General features: G+C 45.9%; 1 protein-coding gene across 1 annotated transcript; it reads right to left on the reverse strand.

Annotated features, from left to right (window-relative positions):
• Nucleotides 1-464: 464 nt before the first annotated feature.
• On the reverse strand, nucleotides 465-16,519 carry TEN1 (TEN1 subunit of CST complex). Its single transcript, XM_067715915.1, has 4 exons — nucleotides 16,315-16,519; nucleotides 10,624-10,720; nucleotides 6,889-7,046; nucleotides 465-835 (listed from the first exon to the last, which is right to left on the reverse strand). The coding sequence occupies exons 2-4, from the start codon at nucleotides 10,713-10,715 to the stop codon at nucleotides 714-716; spliced, it is 372 nt and encodes a 123-aa protein (XP_067572016.1). The 5' UTR covers nucleotides 10,716-10,720; nucleotides 16,315-16,519; the 3' UTR covers nucleotides 465-713.
• Between the last annotated feature and the right edge of the window lie 36 nt (nucleotides 16,520-16,555).

The raw sequence follows: 16,555 nt of genomic DNA on the forward strand, positions 1-16,555 counted from the left end.
ACCCACCAAAGCCCCAGCCCCAGCCCCAGCCCATGCCCGAGAACCTGGTGTGGCGCAGGGATGCCCCTCGCCCAGCCCAGGCCAGGCAGAAAGCCCCAGGCCCCAGGAAGCAGCTGCCCTGAGCCGGGCTACGGAGCACAGGAGGGCCCAAACTTCTTCTGCCCCAGCCCCCGCCCCTGCCCAGCCAGGCCTGGACCCCGGGGGGAAGAAGGCTGCCCAGAGGGGCCGCCCAGGGGGGGCCGGGGTCAACTCAGGACAGAGGTCAGAACCTTGGCAGGAGCAGCACCCACTGTGTCCCGGGCCCCCCACCAGGTCCTAAGCGTCCCCAGCGCCCTCCCGTCAGGCCCCCAGCCCAGAATTCACCACAAACCCTGCGCTCCCGCAGCCTCACTGCCGGGCCGGCTGCCTGCTCCGAGGCTCCCCCTGCTGGCCCCTGCCGGCGCTGCACCACGTGCACGCACTGCTACGTCACACCACATGGCTTTATTCACGAGGACCTTCTGCAACCCTCCAGGATCCACACGGGGCCCATCCCCCAGGGCCCCAGAGCCCGGCCTCTGATCTCTAGGCTTCCATTTCTGGGGCAATCCCAATGAACAACCCCTCCCCTCTTCTCTCCAGGAAGCTCCTGCATCTTCTCGGCGGCAGCTCCAGCGCGGGGGCGGCGGCGGGGAGGGGGTGGGGCGGTTTGCCAGGAGCTGCTGTTTCGCTTTCTACTGGCTGCTGTCCCTCTCTCGTTGGTACAGCCTCTGCTCCCGGATGGCTTGTTCTAACAAGGGGAGATTCATTCCTTCCACACAAGTCAGCACCCGGGCCTTCACCACGCAGTCTCCATCTGAAAGACACAGACACCAAGGCACAGGCAGTGTCAGCAACACACCCTGCAGATGCATTCCAGCCGTTTCCCCTCGACTTGTTCTCGGGCTTGGGTTTTGACAGAAGAGTCTGACAGGGCACAGGTGAGAAGGATGGTTTACAGGATGATGACCATTTGTCTACTTGGGCCTCAGAACTGCGGGCCCACCATGCACTACAGGCACGTGGCTGAAACTCAGGGGGTAGCCTGAAAATTCCACTCCGGCCCAGAGAGACGTAGCCTCTACTTCCCTCTTCTGTCATCTTAACTCCTGCCAGCTTCTCTGTAGCTCCCAAGTGCCCAGAGTTGAGGAGCAGTCTCAGTCACCACCCTAGTTCCCCATTTGTACCAGGGGAAGGGCCCCTTGGCTTCGTGGGGCTCACTGGCATTGGAAATTGGAGCAAAGAGAACCCCATATTTAATCAATCCAAGGGGAGAGTCTGGGCAAGTCATCCCACCCTGGCCAAGGGGCTGCGGGCGCTTCTAGCAGATGCTGTGGTGAGCTGATGGAAAGGTTTGTCAATGTTCAGGTGACACCAAATAGGAAGGACATCTGGGGTTCGCCCTTATAGGTTGTTGTGGGGTTTTTTTGCACTATGTTCTCTCTGCTCTCTGGGCACGTCAATGAATACATTCAGTGTTCTAGAACATTATGCCGTCCTCTTTTGATGCCATTTTGAGATAGAGGCTCTCCCTGGTTAAAGTCTATGCCTAACTTTTCCTCTAGTCTAGGCCACTTTACTGATTTAACAGAGCCCGGGGGCAGAATTCAGAGAGCTGGACTGTGTAGATTCCAGGCTTCAACACAGAGAGATGAACTCATTTGAAACATGAGGTTGCCTGTGTGTCGTCAGCTTCTGTCGGCCCCAGCGCTGGACTGCAGGGGCTGCATGGCCTAGAGTGGGGTGGGGGGGAGGGCATGGGACAGTATGTGGATCTGTGGATGGATGTAGACTGTTGATTCTCATCACTCAGGCCTCTTCAGGAATAACTGGCTCATCTATACTAATCAGTCAAACAGGATATTTGCCTAAACTTCATTTGGCACTGAAAGGCCTAGACCTTTTCTTGTGACACATGTGGCCCTAAATGGTTTTCACAGAGCAGCTGCATGTGTTCAGGATGACACAGGGAAAGCAAGGACAAAATCAGAGTGCTCTAATTCGCAGTTAAAAATCTCAAAATAGAAGCATAGGTCAAATGTTTCCAAACTTCCTGTATGAAGATTTTCTTAGTATTGGACTTAATTTCACAGAACTTCCCTTACAATAATAATGCCTGTCAGCTCTTTCCTCCCCTCAACCTGGGGAAACGTTCTCTTCGAGATACAGATAGTGGAACATGTTTCTTCCCGTGAATGAAGAAAAGTTATTAAAAATGGAAGTGAACTTTAGAAGTATGATTATCACAGGAACAAATTTGGCAATTCTGTTAGTCCATCTGCAAAAGGTCTGTGTAAATGGAATAAAAGAACGGCATTTGAAGAGTGCTGCAGGGGAGGAGAAAGGAGTTTATGAAGCCAGAGAAATAGTCATTTAGGGGAATCTCTTCTTGCAAAGAAAAAGAACCTGCGGCAAAGGAGAAGGGCTGAGGGAATTCCCTGGTGGTCCAGTGGTTAGGACTCTGCGCTTTCACTGCCGAGGGTGTGGGTTCAATCCAGAATGCAGCGGGTTGAGGTGTGAGTCTGAGATAAGGAGGGGTGATGTGGAGAACAGATCTTCTTTTAGGAAGTTTGACTGTGGAGGGAGGAGGGTCACAGCTAGGTAGGGATAGAGCTGAACTTGACATTATTGTTGCTATTATTTTAATACAGAAGAGGCTTGAGCGCTTTATATGCTGGGAGGGAAGAACCAGTGGTATCAGGTTAAAGATTCAGCTGAGAAAGCAAAGCCCCTGCAGGAAGGCAGGCATGCATCACAGCACAGGGGCTGCACCGCAGGCAGGAGGGACCCTCCTCTCTCCCAGACTGGAGGAAAGGGGCTACTGATGGGTGTGGATGCATATAATTTTAGGAGAGGCTGCAGCTGTGGCCTCAATTTTACCTGGGATGTAGGAGGTGAGGTAATTTGCTGGAAGGGACAGGGAGGTGATGACGAAGGGGGTCCTGCGTGAATGCCTGAAACAGCTGTTGCGGGTCAGGGGGAGGGGGGACCAGCCAGGACATGTGGAAGGAATTCTAGGCAGCGTGAAGGGCCCGGAAGAGATAAGATACCTTGAAACCGTTGTGCTAGGAATCCCTGGAGCTTTGTGAACTTTCTCCATCAACAGTTGGGTGGGACCTGAGAGGGTGGGGATTGGGGTTTAATCAGGGAGAAATGATGGAAGACGAGTTGGAACTTCTGCCAGGAAAGTGGTTGAAATGATAGTGAGGTCAAGCTGGAGAGGAGAGAAGGTGGTCCCGATGGGTGACGAGGCAGGATACTGAGGGTGGAACCTAGTTTCAGGCAGCAGAGGGTCCGGGTAAGTCAGGCAGCAGTGGGGCAGAGGTGGCAGAACTGGTGCTGCAGGAGGAGCTGGCAGGATTTCCACCCCACCTCTGGGTTCTGTAATGGGGCCTGGGAGGCTCCACATGGGAGGGCAGGAGGGGAACTGCTGCCTGGGGGGGAAAGCCAGGTTTCAGGCAAGTCCCAGAGAAGAGGGCTTGAAGGTTTGAGAGGACACAAGGAAGGCCTGTGAGGGCAGGAAGCAGTCAGGTGAACGGAAACCAGAACAGGTGGGATTTATGGTGAGAGCTCTGGGGCAGCTTCTTGCTGTAGGCGAGTAACCTTCAGCCTGGTATTCCACGCGGGCCCCTGGAGCAGAGCGGGGCCGAGGCTGTGTCCTCACATCTTAATCCCTGGACTGGAAGCCCTCGGCCCTGCGGGGTGTCCTGGCCAGCTGGTGTTGGCACATGGCTGGCATTTCTTCTCTTTCGTGTGCAAACATTTCAGAAAGGTGCCTTGAGGGGGCCTCTAGTCCATCCTCAGAACTGCCAACCTTGCCACGGGGCAGGATCCGTGTGTGGTTGACCTTTGTGTCCCCACAGGACTTCAGACCTGGCCGGGGGCCAGACAGGCCACTGCAGGTTGGAGGTCAGCGACGGCTGCCAAGCTCAGCCCACACTCTGCCCTCCCTCCTCACCGTCGTCTTTCTTTCCTTGTGCCAGTCTCGAATGACGAGCATGTAGTCTCAATTAGAAACTGAGGGGAAAAATTTTTTTTAAGGAAAAAAAAACCCTACACATTGTGATGAAAATAATGGTGAATGGTAAACTTGCCAGAGCCTAGGAAGAATCCTGCTGGGTCTGAGGCTTGACTACTGAGGTTCCATGTTTTTTGTTTTTTGGCAAGAACACGTCAGAGCAGTACTGTCTGTGCTCTCCTGGTGCATCACACCAGAGGTACACGATCGATCGGTCCGATTTTTGTAATGTTTGATCACCTGAGCTACAGTGTTCCCGGCAAGCTTCCACCTACTGATTTGAGCGGCCAGTGATAACGATCGTTGCCTGGATTTATTATTTCCTCGGGGCTTTTAACATGGTGACTTTAGAATTTAGTTGTTTCTCCTGCGTTTATTCACTGTGATTCTTCTCTAAAGAACGTTCCCTCCTCCGAACATTTGGTTTCCCTGAAATACAATCCGTTCAGAAAAAGGTAGGATAAACTCAAGGGAAGGAAGAGCAGGTTTAATGCAACCAGGAGGAAGCAATTAGCTAATTCCAGACCCAAGTTCTCCAATAAATGGCATTACCAAAAAGAAAAAAGGAAGACCAGAACCATTATAGAGACTTGGGATATGTAACCCAAAGGCAATGCACGGACTTTGCCTCCTGCTTTTAAACTAACTTTTTGTAAAAAGCCATTTTGGGGCCGAGGAGGGGAATGAACACAGACAAGGTATGTACTAGAGTATATTAAGGAACAGCTATTCATTTTGTTGGGCGTGATTGTGATGTTAGAGATAGACATTGAGGTATTTATGGGTAAATGAAATGATGTCAGATTTGCTCTAAAATACACCAGCAAAATAAGCAAGTAAATGCGGGCGATGATGACACAACAGTGGAATGTGGATCACTGCTGAATTTGGGTGACGGGGACATGGAGGCTCATTCTACTTTTGTGCTTGTTTGATTTGAAACCATTAAATTGAAAAAGTGATATGGGTTGAATTTGTAAAGTTTTTTCCATTTTTCTTCCCACAAATAATTCTAAATGTCTTGTCCAGGTCCCACCCTGGTCCTGGCCTGATGTCCCACCTTAGTATCAACCCCTCTCTGTATCTGCAATCAGAACTTTGAGTTACAGATACTGGGCAGTTGGCTCCTGAGAGCTCCCAGGACTCCCTGTAGGGGCCAGGAGTGCAGGAGAGAGTCTCAGGTGAAGTGGGCTGCAGTCAAAGTGGAAATGATTTATTCAAGGCCCTTTGTACCCATTTCCACCCCTCCTCCTGATACTTCTCTCAAATCAATGATGAAGGCAGGGACTCTGAGCTCAAAGGCTTAAGCCTGAATAAAGATTAACTTTTATTAAATCAAACGTAATTAAAGTAAGCACCGTTTACTTTTTTTCTAGTGCATTTCATCCAGAGTTAAAAACCACTGCAACTTTTAGAAGGTAAGTTGGGAGTGTAAATCAAGAAACATAAATGTTCATATCTTTTAATGTAGCAATTCCACTTTCAGGAAACTACCCTAAAGAAATCATCAGCAAATGGACAAAGTTTGGGAATAGTTAAAGGCTATTAACTACAGCATTTTTAATATATATCTAGATAGATTGTTTAAACTGTTTTTTCCCTCTGGCTATAAAGCAATACATTTTCATTGTCAAATAATAAAAGTATAAGGAATCCCACAGCCCCACCACCCAGAAATAATTACTATTAACGTTTTGGTAAATAATATTTCAAACTTTTATGTGTATAAAAAATGTCTAGGGCTTCCCTGGTGGCGCAGTGGTTGAGAGTCTGCCTGCCGATGCAGGGGACACGGGTTCGTGCCCCAGTCTGGGAAGATCCCACATGCAGCGGAGCGGCTGGGCCCGTGAGCCATGGCCGCTGAGCCTGCGCGTCCGGAGCCTGTGCTCCGCAATGGGAGAGGCCACAACAGTGAGAGGCCCGCGTACCGCAAAAAAAAAAATGTCTGTTTAACAAAAATGAGATCATATGATACATACTGTTTTGTAAACTGCTTTTTCTCAGTAAAATACTACGAACATCTTTTCATGTCAACTGATATAAATTTACAACACCGTTTTTGATGGCTGTATAATATTCTCCTGGCTGAATATCTCATAGTTTCTTTAACCAATTAATGTACAGTGTACTTATAAGAGCAAAAAATGGAAACAATACAAATGTCTAATGCTTGTGTGAATTAGTGCACACATCTAATCTGTAAAATATTATATAACCATTAAATACTGTATCTAGAAAAAATTTTCAAGACATGGGGGAATGCTTATGATATAATGTTAAATTAAAATAACCAGATACAACATGTTATAGTTACATAAAGCATGTGAAGGAAAATGGCACAGGGACAGCCAGAGAGGGAAGCAAAGAATACAAGTACCTAGGTTTTAAAGGGCAAGCTTCAACCCTTGATGCCATAGAGATTCTCCCAGGTTGCTTCTGTTCCTTCCCTTGTGTTTTATTTCTCTTACCCTGACTTCCTGGCCTGTTACTCCAGCCCCATCCTCTCCGAGCCTTAGTTTTCTCACCTATGGAATAGCCATAAGATGACTCATTAAGGGCTGGTGAGCAGATTCGAAAAGATTTAAGCAAACCTCCTAGTACCAGGCCTGGCATGTTGTAGGCCTTCAGAAATTAATGATTTCTCTCCCCGCTTTCTTGCTTCCCTACGGCAGGTCCACCTCAAGCCCAATCACGTCTCTTTCCTATGAGTCCCTATAACTCGTGGGCTGATTTGGAAGGAATGTTAACCCCAATGAGGGACCCCTGCTGGGTCAGAAGCCAAGCCCAGGCACCCAAAAGACTGCCCCACTCAGGACCCAGAGTGAAAAAGGGTGTGTGAAGCCAAGGCTTACCCTTCTGGTGCTCCAGCTCCCCAAGGACCATGTAGAGGGAGCCCACCTGGGCTTGGAACGGTTCCACCAACTTGGTACAGACGAGGATTGGGTGCTGGTCAGATCTGTGCTGAGCCATCAGGGTCACTCGGGACTTTGTCATGTCGTAGCTGTACAACCTGGAGGTCAGGTAAGTGTGATCATTTCCATCCATAGACAGAACCAACCCAAAGTTCTAAAGGTTCTGGGAGGCCAATACATCCATTGGAAAATGTTCAGCCTCACTCGGATCAGAGAAATTAAAGTGGCAGCAACAGAAAAGGTTAATTAGGTCTACATAACTGAGGTATAAATTACATGCATTAAAAGGGACCTGTTCATTGACTGTTGACAGACGTATACACTGTGTAACCAGCACCCCCATCAAGCTTTGGTACATTTCCATCACCCCCAAAAGTCCCCTTGTGCCCCTCTGAACTCATTTTCCCACCTCCCACCCAAGGCAACCACTGATCTGCTCTTGGTCTCCACAGGTGAGTTTTCCTACTCAAGCACCTCATGTAAATGGAATCCTGACAGCATGAATTCTTCTGTGTCTAGCCTCTTTCACTCAGCATAATGCTGTTGGGTAAATCAGTAGTTTGTTCCTTTTTATTGCTTGGTAGCACTCAGTTGAATGGATCAATAAATTATTATTATCCTCACCAGCTGATCTGGTTTGCTTACGGACTTGTGCTGACATATGTTTTCATTTCTCGTGGGGAAATACCCAAGTGGGATTTCTGGGTCATATGGTCAATCTGTCTGTTTAAAGGAAACTGGCAAATTGTTTTCCAAAGTGGTTGTGCCACTTTCCTTTCCCCCCAGCAACATATGAGGGTTCTAGTCATTCCAAATCCTTGTCAGCACAGGATACGGTCAGTCTTTTTAATTTTAGCCACTCTAGTGGGCATGAAATACCGTACCATTGTGGTTTTAACTTGCATTTCCCTAATGACACATGATGCTGAACAAATTTTCATGTGTTTATCTGCCCTCTGCATATCTTCCTTGGCAGTGTCTTGTTTAAATCTTTTACCCATTTAAAAATTAAGTTCTTTGTCTTCTTATTGGGTTATATGGGTTCTTTGTTTATTCTAGGTACAAATCATTTGTTGAATATAGATAATATACACACACATGTTCACTTATTTTTTACCAGTTCGGGGCTTACCTTTTAATCTTCTTAATGGTAGCTTTTGATGAGAAGCTTTTAATTTTGTTGAAGTCCAATTTATTCATTATTTTTCTTTTATGGTTTTTGTTTTGGTTTGTTTTGAATATGTATTTATTTATTTGGCTGCGCCAGGTCTTAGTTGCGGCCTGCAGGATCTAGTTCCCTGACCAGGGGTCGGACCTGGGCCCCCTGCATTGGGAGCTCTGAGTCTTACCCACTGAACCACCAGGGAAGTCCCTATGGTTTTTGTTTTCTGAGTCTAAGAAATCTTTGCCTATCTCAAGGTGTATGTGAAGGTTTTCTCCTGTTTTCTTCTAAAGATTTTATAGTTTTAGCTTGTTCATTTATGATCCAGTCAGAATGATTTTTTTTTTTTTTTTGGTATGCTGTGGGGTAGGGATCAAGGTGTTTTTTTACCCCCATAAAAATATCCGGTAGTTCCAGCACCATTTGTTGAAATGACTATACTTTCCCCACTCAATTAAATTGATGTCTTTGTTGAAAATCAATTGCTTTTGGTTAAATAAATAGATGTGGTTAAATAAATTATGGTATGTCTATGCAATGAAATAAAATGGATCTATTTAAAGTGATGATATAGATTTACATATTTGGTATGGAACTAGGTCTACCATACACAGTTAAGTATGGTACAATATAGTAATATAATAGGATCTCATCTAGCTTAAAATATTTATACATGTATGTATATATATATGTCTCCAAGATGGTCCGCAATGATTCTTATCTCCTGGCATCCGCATCCCTGTGTAGTCCCTACCACCCTGACTAGCGCTGACCTGTGTAACCGATAAAACATTGCAGAGATGACCTAGAGTGATTTCTGAGGTTAGGTCATTGACATTGTAGCTTTCTCTTTGCCCTCTCTGTTGAGTCACTCCTTCTGGGGAAAGCCAGCTGCCATGTTATCAAGACGCTCAAGCAGCCATATAGAAAAATCCGTATTGAGGAAGTGAGCCTTCAGGTCCACGCCAGCCTTCAGATGCTGGCAGCCCTGGCTAACATCTCGACTGCAATCTTCAAAGTCAATCTGAGACAGAACCACCCAGCTAAGCCACTCCCACATTCCTGACACTCAGTAAGTATGAAAAAATAAGCATTTATTGTTATTTTAAGCCACTTAATTTTGGGGTGATTTGTCACACAGCAATAGGTGACTAACACAGTATATATGCATAAACACATATTGTGTATATACACACCCACCCACATATACACACAAACACACATGAAAAAGCAAGTAATCACCAAAAGGTTAGTGGTGGGTGGTTGTCCACACAGTGGAATTACAGGTGATTTTTACTTTCTTTCTTTCTTTCTTTTTTTTTTTTTTTGCTGTACACGGGCCTCCCACTGCTGTGGCCTCTCCCGTTGCGGAGCACAGGCTCCAGATGGGCAGGCTTAGCGGCCATGGCTCACAGGCCCAGCTGCTCCGCGGCATGTGGGATCTTCCCAGACCGGGGCACGAACCCGTGTCCCTTGCATCGGCAGGCGGATTCTCAACCACTGCGCCACCAGGGAATCCCTTTACTTGCTTTCTTTACACCCTTGCGGATTGTCTACATTTTTTACAATGAATATGTATTAATTTTTTAGCATTTAAAAATTATTAGGGACTTCCCTGGTGGCGCAATGGTTAAGAATCCGCATGCCAATGCAAGGGACATGGGTTCGATCCCCAGTCCGGGAAGATCTCACATCCCGCGGAGCAACTAAGCCCCTGCGCCACCAACTACTGAGCCTGTACTCTAGAGCCCGCGAGCCACAACTACTGAAGCCCGCGCGCCTAGAGCCCGTGCTCCGCAACAAGAGAAGCCACCGCAATGAGAAGCCCGTAAACTGCAACTAAGAGTAGCCCCCGCTCGCCGCAACTAGAGTAAGCCCGCACGCAGTAACGAAGACGCAATAAATAAAAATAAATTTAAAAATTTATTTTGAAAAACAAAAATAATTAGATAAAAGTATGACTATTTTAATTTTTAAAATAATTTTTAAAATATATAATAATAAATAATTTAAAATGTAAAAATAAGTGATTTTTTAGTAATTAAAAATACGTACTTTAGGGGACTTCCCTGGTGGTGCAGTGGTTGGGAGTCTGCCTGCCGGTGCAGGGGACACGGGTTCCAACCCTGGTCCGGGAAGATCCCACATACTGCAGAATGGCTGGGCCCATGCACCACGGTGGCTGATCCTGGGCAGCCGCGGGCCACAGCTGCTGAGCCTGCGCGCCACAACTGCTGGGGCCCGTGTGCCTGGAGCCCGTGCTCCAAACGGGAGAGGCCACCGCAGTGAGGGGCCAGCGCACCGCAGCAAGGAGTGGCCCTGGCTCGACGCGTCTGGGGGGAGCCCGCGTGCAGCGGCGAGGACCCAACGCAGCCAAAAATAAATAAATAAAATAAATTTATAAAAAAATATATATATACTTTAAAAATAATTTTTAAAATATTATAATTTTTAAAAAAGACTTTTAAATTTTTTTAAACATCCCCCCCACCATGTGAAAAAAACATTCTCACCTGCCAAACGTTCTCAGTGTGTCCCCATCAGGAACTTGGCCGGCACTGACCTCCCAGGGGAAGTAATAGATCCCAGGTTTGGGCAGCATCATTGCTCCTGTAACCAAATAGTTCAGATGGGTTTTTGAAGATTCCTGACAAACCAAGCCAACCACAAGATGGAGATTAACAGACACGAGACCAGCAACAACTGAAAAGGTAGTTCCAGGGGATGATGTTTTAAAATTTAAAAAGATTTTTTGATAGGTTTATGCATTCACATATTAAAAAAAAAAAAAAATATACAAAAGATCTCTGTGGAAAGTGTATGATTCCCACTCTAACTCCCATGCGGCCCGTTCCCTCCCCAAGCCCCTAAACCTGGGATCGGTAAAAAGGCAGACAGTGACATATGACCTCTGTCACAACTACCAAACTCTGCCATTACAGTATGAAAACTCGCAAAGACGATAAATAACGAATGCGTGTACCTTATTTCCTTCAAACTTTATTGACAGAAACATGTCGTGAGTTGTCTTGGCCTTTGCTGCTGTTTGCCAAGCCCTGCCCTGAGGGGACCATTTCCATCAATTTGTATTTAGCTTTTCATTATGCAAATAAGGACAAGTATGCATATATATTTATTTCCCTTCTGTACTATAGTATACATACTGTTCTTGATTTTCTTTCACTTAATATATTTTGACACTTTCATAGTTGTATATAAAAGGAGTCTTCACGTTTTTTAAATAAACTTTTTATTGGAGAATGGTTTTCATTTATTTTTTTAAATAAACCTGTAAAGATGGTACAGAGAATTCCTATAAACATCACACCCAGTTTTCCCTATAATTAACATCTTACATTAGTATGACACATTTGTCACAATTAATCAGCCCGTATCAATATGGTACTATTAACTCAACTCCATACTTTATTTGGATTTCACTGGTTTTTCCCTAATGTCCCTTTCCTGTTCCAGAGTCCCCTCCAGAATCCCACATAACATTTTCTTTTTTTTAAAATAAATTTTATTTATCTTATTTTTGGCTGCGTTGGGTCTTCGTTGCTGCACGCGGGCTTTCTCTAGTTGCGGAGAGCGGGGGCTACTCTTCGTTGCGGTGCGCGGGCTTCTCATTGCGGTGGCTTCTCTTGTTACAGAGCACGGGCTCTAGGCGCACAGGCTTCAGTATTTGCGGCACGCAGGCTCAGTAGTTGTGGCTCTCGGGCTCTTAAAGCGAGGCTTAGTTGTTGTGGCCCACGGGCTTAGTTGCTCCGCGACATGTGGGATCTTCCTGGACCAGGGCTCGAACCCATGTCCCCTGCATTGGCAGGCAGATTCTTAACCACTGCGCCAGCAGGGAAGTCCTAGAATCGTTTTTAAAGTAATTTTTCTACTCTCACCACGTATAAGCTAAGCTATAAGTAACTATATCATTAAATTTATTTTTTTTAATTACCATGCAGTAGCATTTGACTCTTTGTGGGGTTAGGGTTGGGGGAGATACTCTTTTGTAAATTTTAACCTCAATTTCTTCTTCAAACAAAAGCTGCTATGTGTTTGTTAAGACACTTCTGTTAAATAAGCACAGCTGGCTCCATCAATCATTATCCATACATTATCACACATTCAAGAAAGTTTCTGAGAAGACATATCAGGACAGGCTTCTCTTGTGGGCCAACTGGATTTCAAATACTCTCTCTAGGAGTCTGAGTAATGGTACAACCTGTACTTCAAGCCTTGCCCTTTTCATTCCCCAAGGCAAAATATTCTAGGAGAAAAAAATTCCTGGTATGAAGAAGAGAAATAGGCTTCTTTTTAACAACTGGGAAGTTTGAAAATGCTGTACAGGAAGGACGGTGAACCAATCTGACTGCTGCTTTCATCTTTTCTGAAGAAACTGTCAAGATTGCTGTAGTGGGATTGAAGGTCAGAGAAGTAACACTTATAACTAAGTTCATCATAGCTTTTATTGGCTTTGGGTTTGTTTCTTGGGGACAAGAAACTTGATGGTATATGTTTACCACCCCAGAATTAGAATAGGTTACTGGTTTATCATAAAAGGATATAATTCAGGAACAGCCAGAGAGAAGAGGTGCATAGAACACGGTAGGTGGGGAGGGGTGTGGAGCTTCCATGCCCTCTCTGAGCTTTGCCACTTTCCCAGCCCCTCCCTGTGTTCACCAACCCAGAAGCCATTCATCAATGTGTTTAAAGTTACAAGTCTTTGTTAGTCTATATTATACAATGAATCCCCAACATTAAAACTCGAGTGATGCCACATGATTTGACCTATGGCCTCAAAAGATTCTATCACCTGGGGATTATTTCCAATTTTAAGTGTAATCTCAACTAAATGAATTTTACAGTAACCAAATAAAATGATTATTTTACTATGCCTTTAAAAGTTTTGCAATCACCAGAGTAAAAATGAATTCAGGGAAGAATCACCACTGGATGCAAAAAGTACTGGGTAAAAGTTTGATGAAGAACCGGCATATTTACATGGTCTCAACAGTATCTCCCCCACCGATTACTTATTAATTACAAAGGAAAAAATGGTCCACTTCACAGTGAAGAAAATTAGCAAATACAGCCTTCATGTGCCTTCTGCATGTGATGCACTAAGAAGGACACATTGTTTCTGTGATATTCCTGTAAAAAAAAAAAGTATAATCTGAATCTAATCACCAAGAAATATCACACAAATCTGAATTGAGAGACATTCTACACAGCAACTGGTTTATATGCTCTAAAAGTGTCAAAATCACAGAAGATAAAGAAATTGCTCCAGTTAAAGGAGGCGAAAGTGATAGGACAACTGTTATGGGTGGAACTGTGTCCCCGCAAAAAGAGATGTTGAAGTCCTAACCCCCAAGGACCTCAGAATGTGACCTTATTTAGAAAGAGGGTCTTACAGAGGTAACCAAGTTAAAATGAGGTCACTACGGAGGGCCTAATCCAATATAACTAGTGCCCTTATAAAAAGGGGAAAGTTTGGACAGAGACAGACATGCACAAAGGGAGGAGGCCAGGTGAAGGTGAAGGCAGAGATTGGGGTGATATGTATACAAGCCAAGGAAGGCCAAAGATTGCCAGCAAACTATCAGAAGCTAAGAGAGAGAGGCACAGAGCACATCTCACTCACAGCCTCAGAAGGAAGCAACTCTGCCGATGCCTTGATTGTGGACTTCTGGCCTCCAGAACTGTGAGACAACAAATTTCTGTTGTTTAAGCCACCTGGTCTGTGGTACTTTGTTATGGTAGTTCCAGCAAATTAATACAACTAAATATAATTCATGATCCTGGATTGGACCTTGGCTGGGAGAAAAACTTGTGATAAAGGACTTTATTGGACAATTGTAAATCCACTGAAAGGTCTGTAGATTAGGTAATAGTATTGTATCAATGTTAAGTTTCCTTAATTTGATAACTGCTGTTCTCCTGTTCCCTTCGTCCATTTAGGTGGGTCCTTGGGAGGGAGAGGACGTAGACACAGGAGGACGATGTTTTAACCAGAACCAAGTCCCATGGCTTTAATACCACCTCCAAGCCACCCTTCTCCATCCCTGATCTGCTCAAGCCCAGGAGTCATTCTTTGTTTTTGTTTTTTTTTTCCAGGAGTCATTCTTGATGTGTCCCTCTCTCTCATGGTTGCATCCAATCCATCACAAATTTCTGTCAGTTCTACCTCAAAATACATATTGAATCTATCCACTTTCCTCCATCTCCATGGTCACCACTCCATCCAGGCCTTCACCACCTTTATAACTGGTCTGTTTCCACTCTTTTCCGTCTACAGTCCATTCTCTTCATAACAACCAGGGTGATATTTTATTGTATTTTTTAAATAAATTTATTTTTTATTTATTTTTTATTTATTTAGTTTTGGCTGCGTTGGGTCTTTGTTGCTGCACACAGGCTGTCTCTAGTTGTGGCGAGCGGGGGCTACTCTTTGTTGCAGTGTGTGGGCTTCTCATTACGGTGGCTTCTCTTGTGTGCAGCATGGGCTCTAGGCGCTCGGGCTCAGTAGTTGTGGCTCACAGGCTCTAGAGCACAGGCTCAGTAGTTGTGGCGCACGGGCTTTGTTGCTCCGAAGCATGTGGGATCTTCCTGGACCAGGGATCAAACCGTGTCCCCTGCATTAGCAGGTGGATTCTTAACCACTGTGCCACCAGGGAAGTCCCCAGAGTGATATTTTAAAATAGAAAACATGCCACAGGAGTATTTTTTCCTAAAGCCTCAAGCCTGAATCTTATAAAGCTTCTAGATCTAACCAACAGCTTATAGAAAATACAGAAATAGAGGAACGTGTTAAAGATATCACAGAGAGGGAAATTGTGGGCAAGTCACACGAAAAACAACCTAGTTTTTTCAATAAATAAATCGGAGAAAAAAATCAATGTCTAGTGGAAACCTATACATTAAAAGAAGCTTAAGATTCTTACCAACCAACTGCAATATGTAGACCTTGTTTGGACCCTGATTTGAACGAACCAACTGCAGACAATTTTTTACAAAGCAATCAGAGAAATCTGAATACTGATTGGATCTGTTGAGGAAGGAGATAGATGGGCCCCTGCGCCGGACAGCTGGGGTTTGTCAAGTGGAGTAAAACTGAATCTTTGTTCTCACCCAGGCACTCCAAGAAGAAAGCTAGTGGCAGAAGCTGAGCTCTGCTTAAGTAAAGAAATAAGATGACCACTCCTGAGGTCAAGGAAAACTTCCCTGTCTGCACATGCGCAGGAAGGCTCCTTGGGATTCAAAAAGGGAAGGGGTGGCGCAGCGGTTGAGAGTCCGCCTGCCGATGCGGGGGACGCGGGTGCGTGCCCCGGTCCGGGAGGATCCCACATGCCGCGGAGCGGCTGCGCCCGTGAGCCACGGCCGCTGAGCCTGCGCGTCCGGAGCCTGTGCTCCGCAACGGGAGAGGCCATAACAGTGAGAGGCCCACGCAAAAAAAAAATTGATGCGTCAGTTTTACAAACAAGTTTTTTTAAAACTATTAACACTATTAAAAGTGTATAGTTTTAAAACGGGATTAGTATGTTGTTTAAAGTTACAAAGGTAAATGAGAGATAAAGGAGATGGGTAGCGTGCCACATCTTCGTTACCATGGCATGAGGTCAAAAGGTAACAAAAATGAGCAAATCAAGAAATAGCTTGGAAGAATTTTACTTCGATGTTCTTTAGGAAACAAAACTAGAAACAATTTATTATGGTTAAAGTGGCTGCCTCTGAGGATGGGGAACTTCTGCTTTTCATTACAAATCCTCTTATACTAGCTTTTTTCAACGTGTGCTTTTACTACTTTGATGACGATAATTGTGAAAACAAAAAAGTCTCCTTTCAAAGACCTCTAAGCACACTGCAACTCAAGTCCAATTCCACACTCAGCTCCCCGCGGCCCACGCCTCTGGCAGCAAAGATGCCGTTATCTTAACAAACGATAGTTGGAGCCTCTACCCGGTGCGACCCTTGTTCCCGTCCATTTTTTCTCCAATCTTGGAAGGTTTTGGGAAACGCTACAACCTCCCCGATAACTCCGACAAGCACGAGGGTTCCCCGGCCCAAGCCTTGAGTTTCCTCCCCCATCTCATTCCCGGGGATGCCTCGGCGCGCGGACCCGGAAGCGGCGGCGCGGCCGCGTCCCGAGGCTCAGGCGCAGTCCTCCTCAGCCTCGTAGTCCCGCCCCTTCCCAACCACTCGCGAACCTTTCTGGGCCTCCTGGCCTTGGGTTCCCTCTTTCCGCCCAGCGTGGCCACGTGACGAGGGAGGGGCGGGTTGCGGAGAACGCTTCGCTTTCCCCCCGGGGCAATTTCTTGATCTTCTTCCAGGGTCTCCTAGCTGGGCGCCGCTCAAAGGCTCCCCTGGCCGAAAACAGGGGACTCGCCCGCCCCGGCGCCGCCTCCGCCTCGGCCGCGCTCTGTCACGCGCGGAGGGGCCGCGGTGAAG

The sequence above is a fragment of the Pseudorca crassidens genome, chromosome 19, assembly GCF_039906515.1.
Source record: "Pseudorca crassidens isolate mPseCra1 chromosome 19, mPseCra1.hap1, whole genome shotgun sequence".
Taxonomy (NCBI): Eukaryota; Metazoa; Chordata; class Mammalia; order Artiodactyla; family Delphinidae; genus Pseudorca; species Pseudorca crassidens.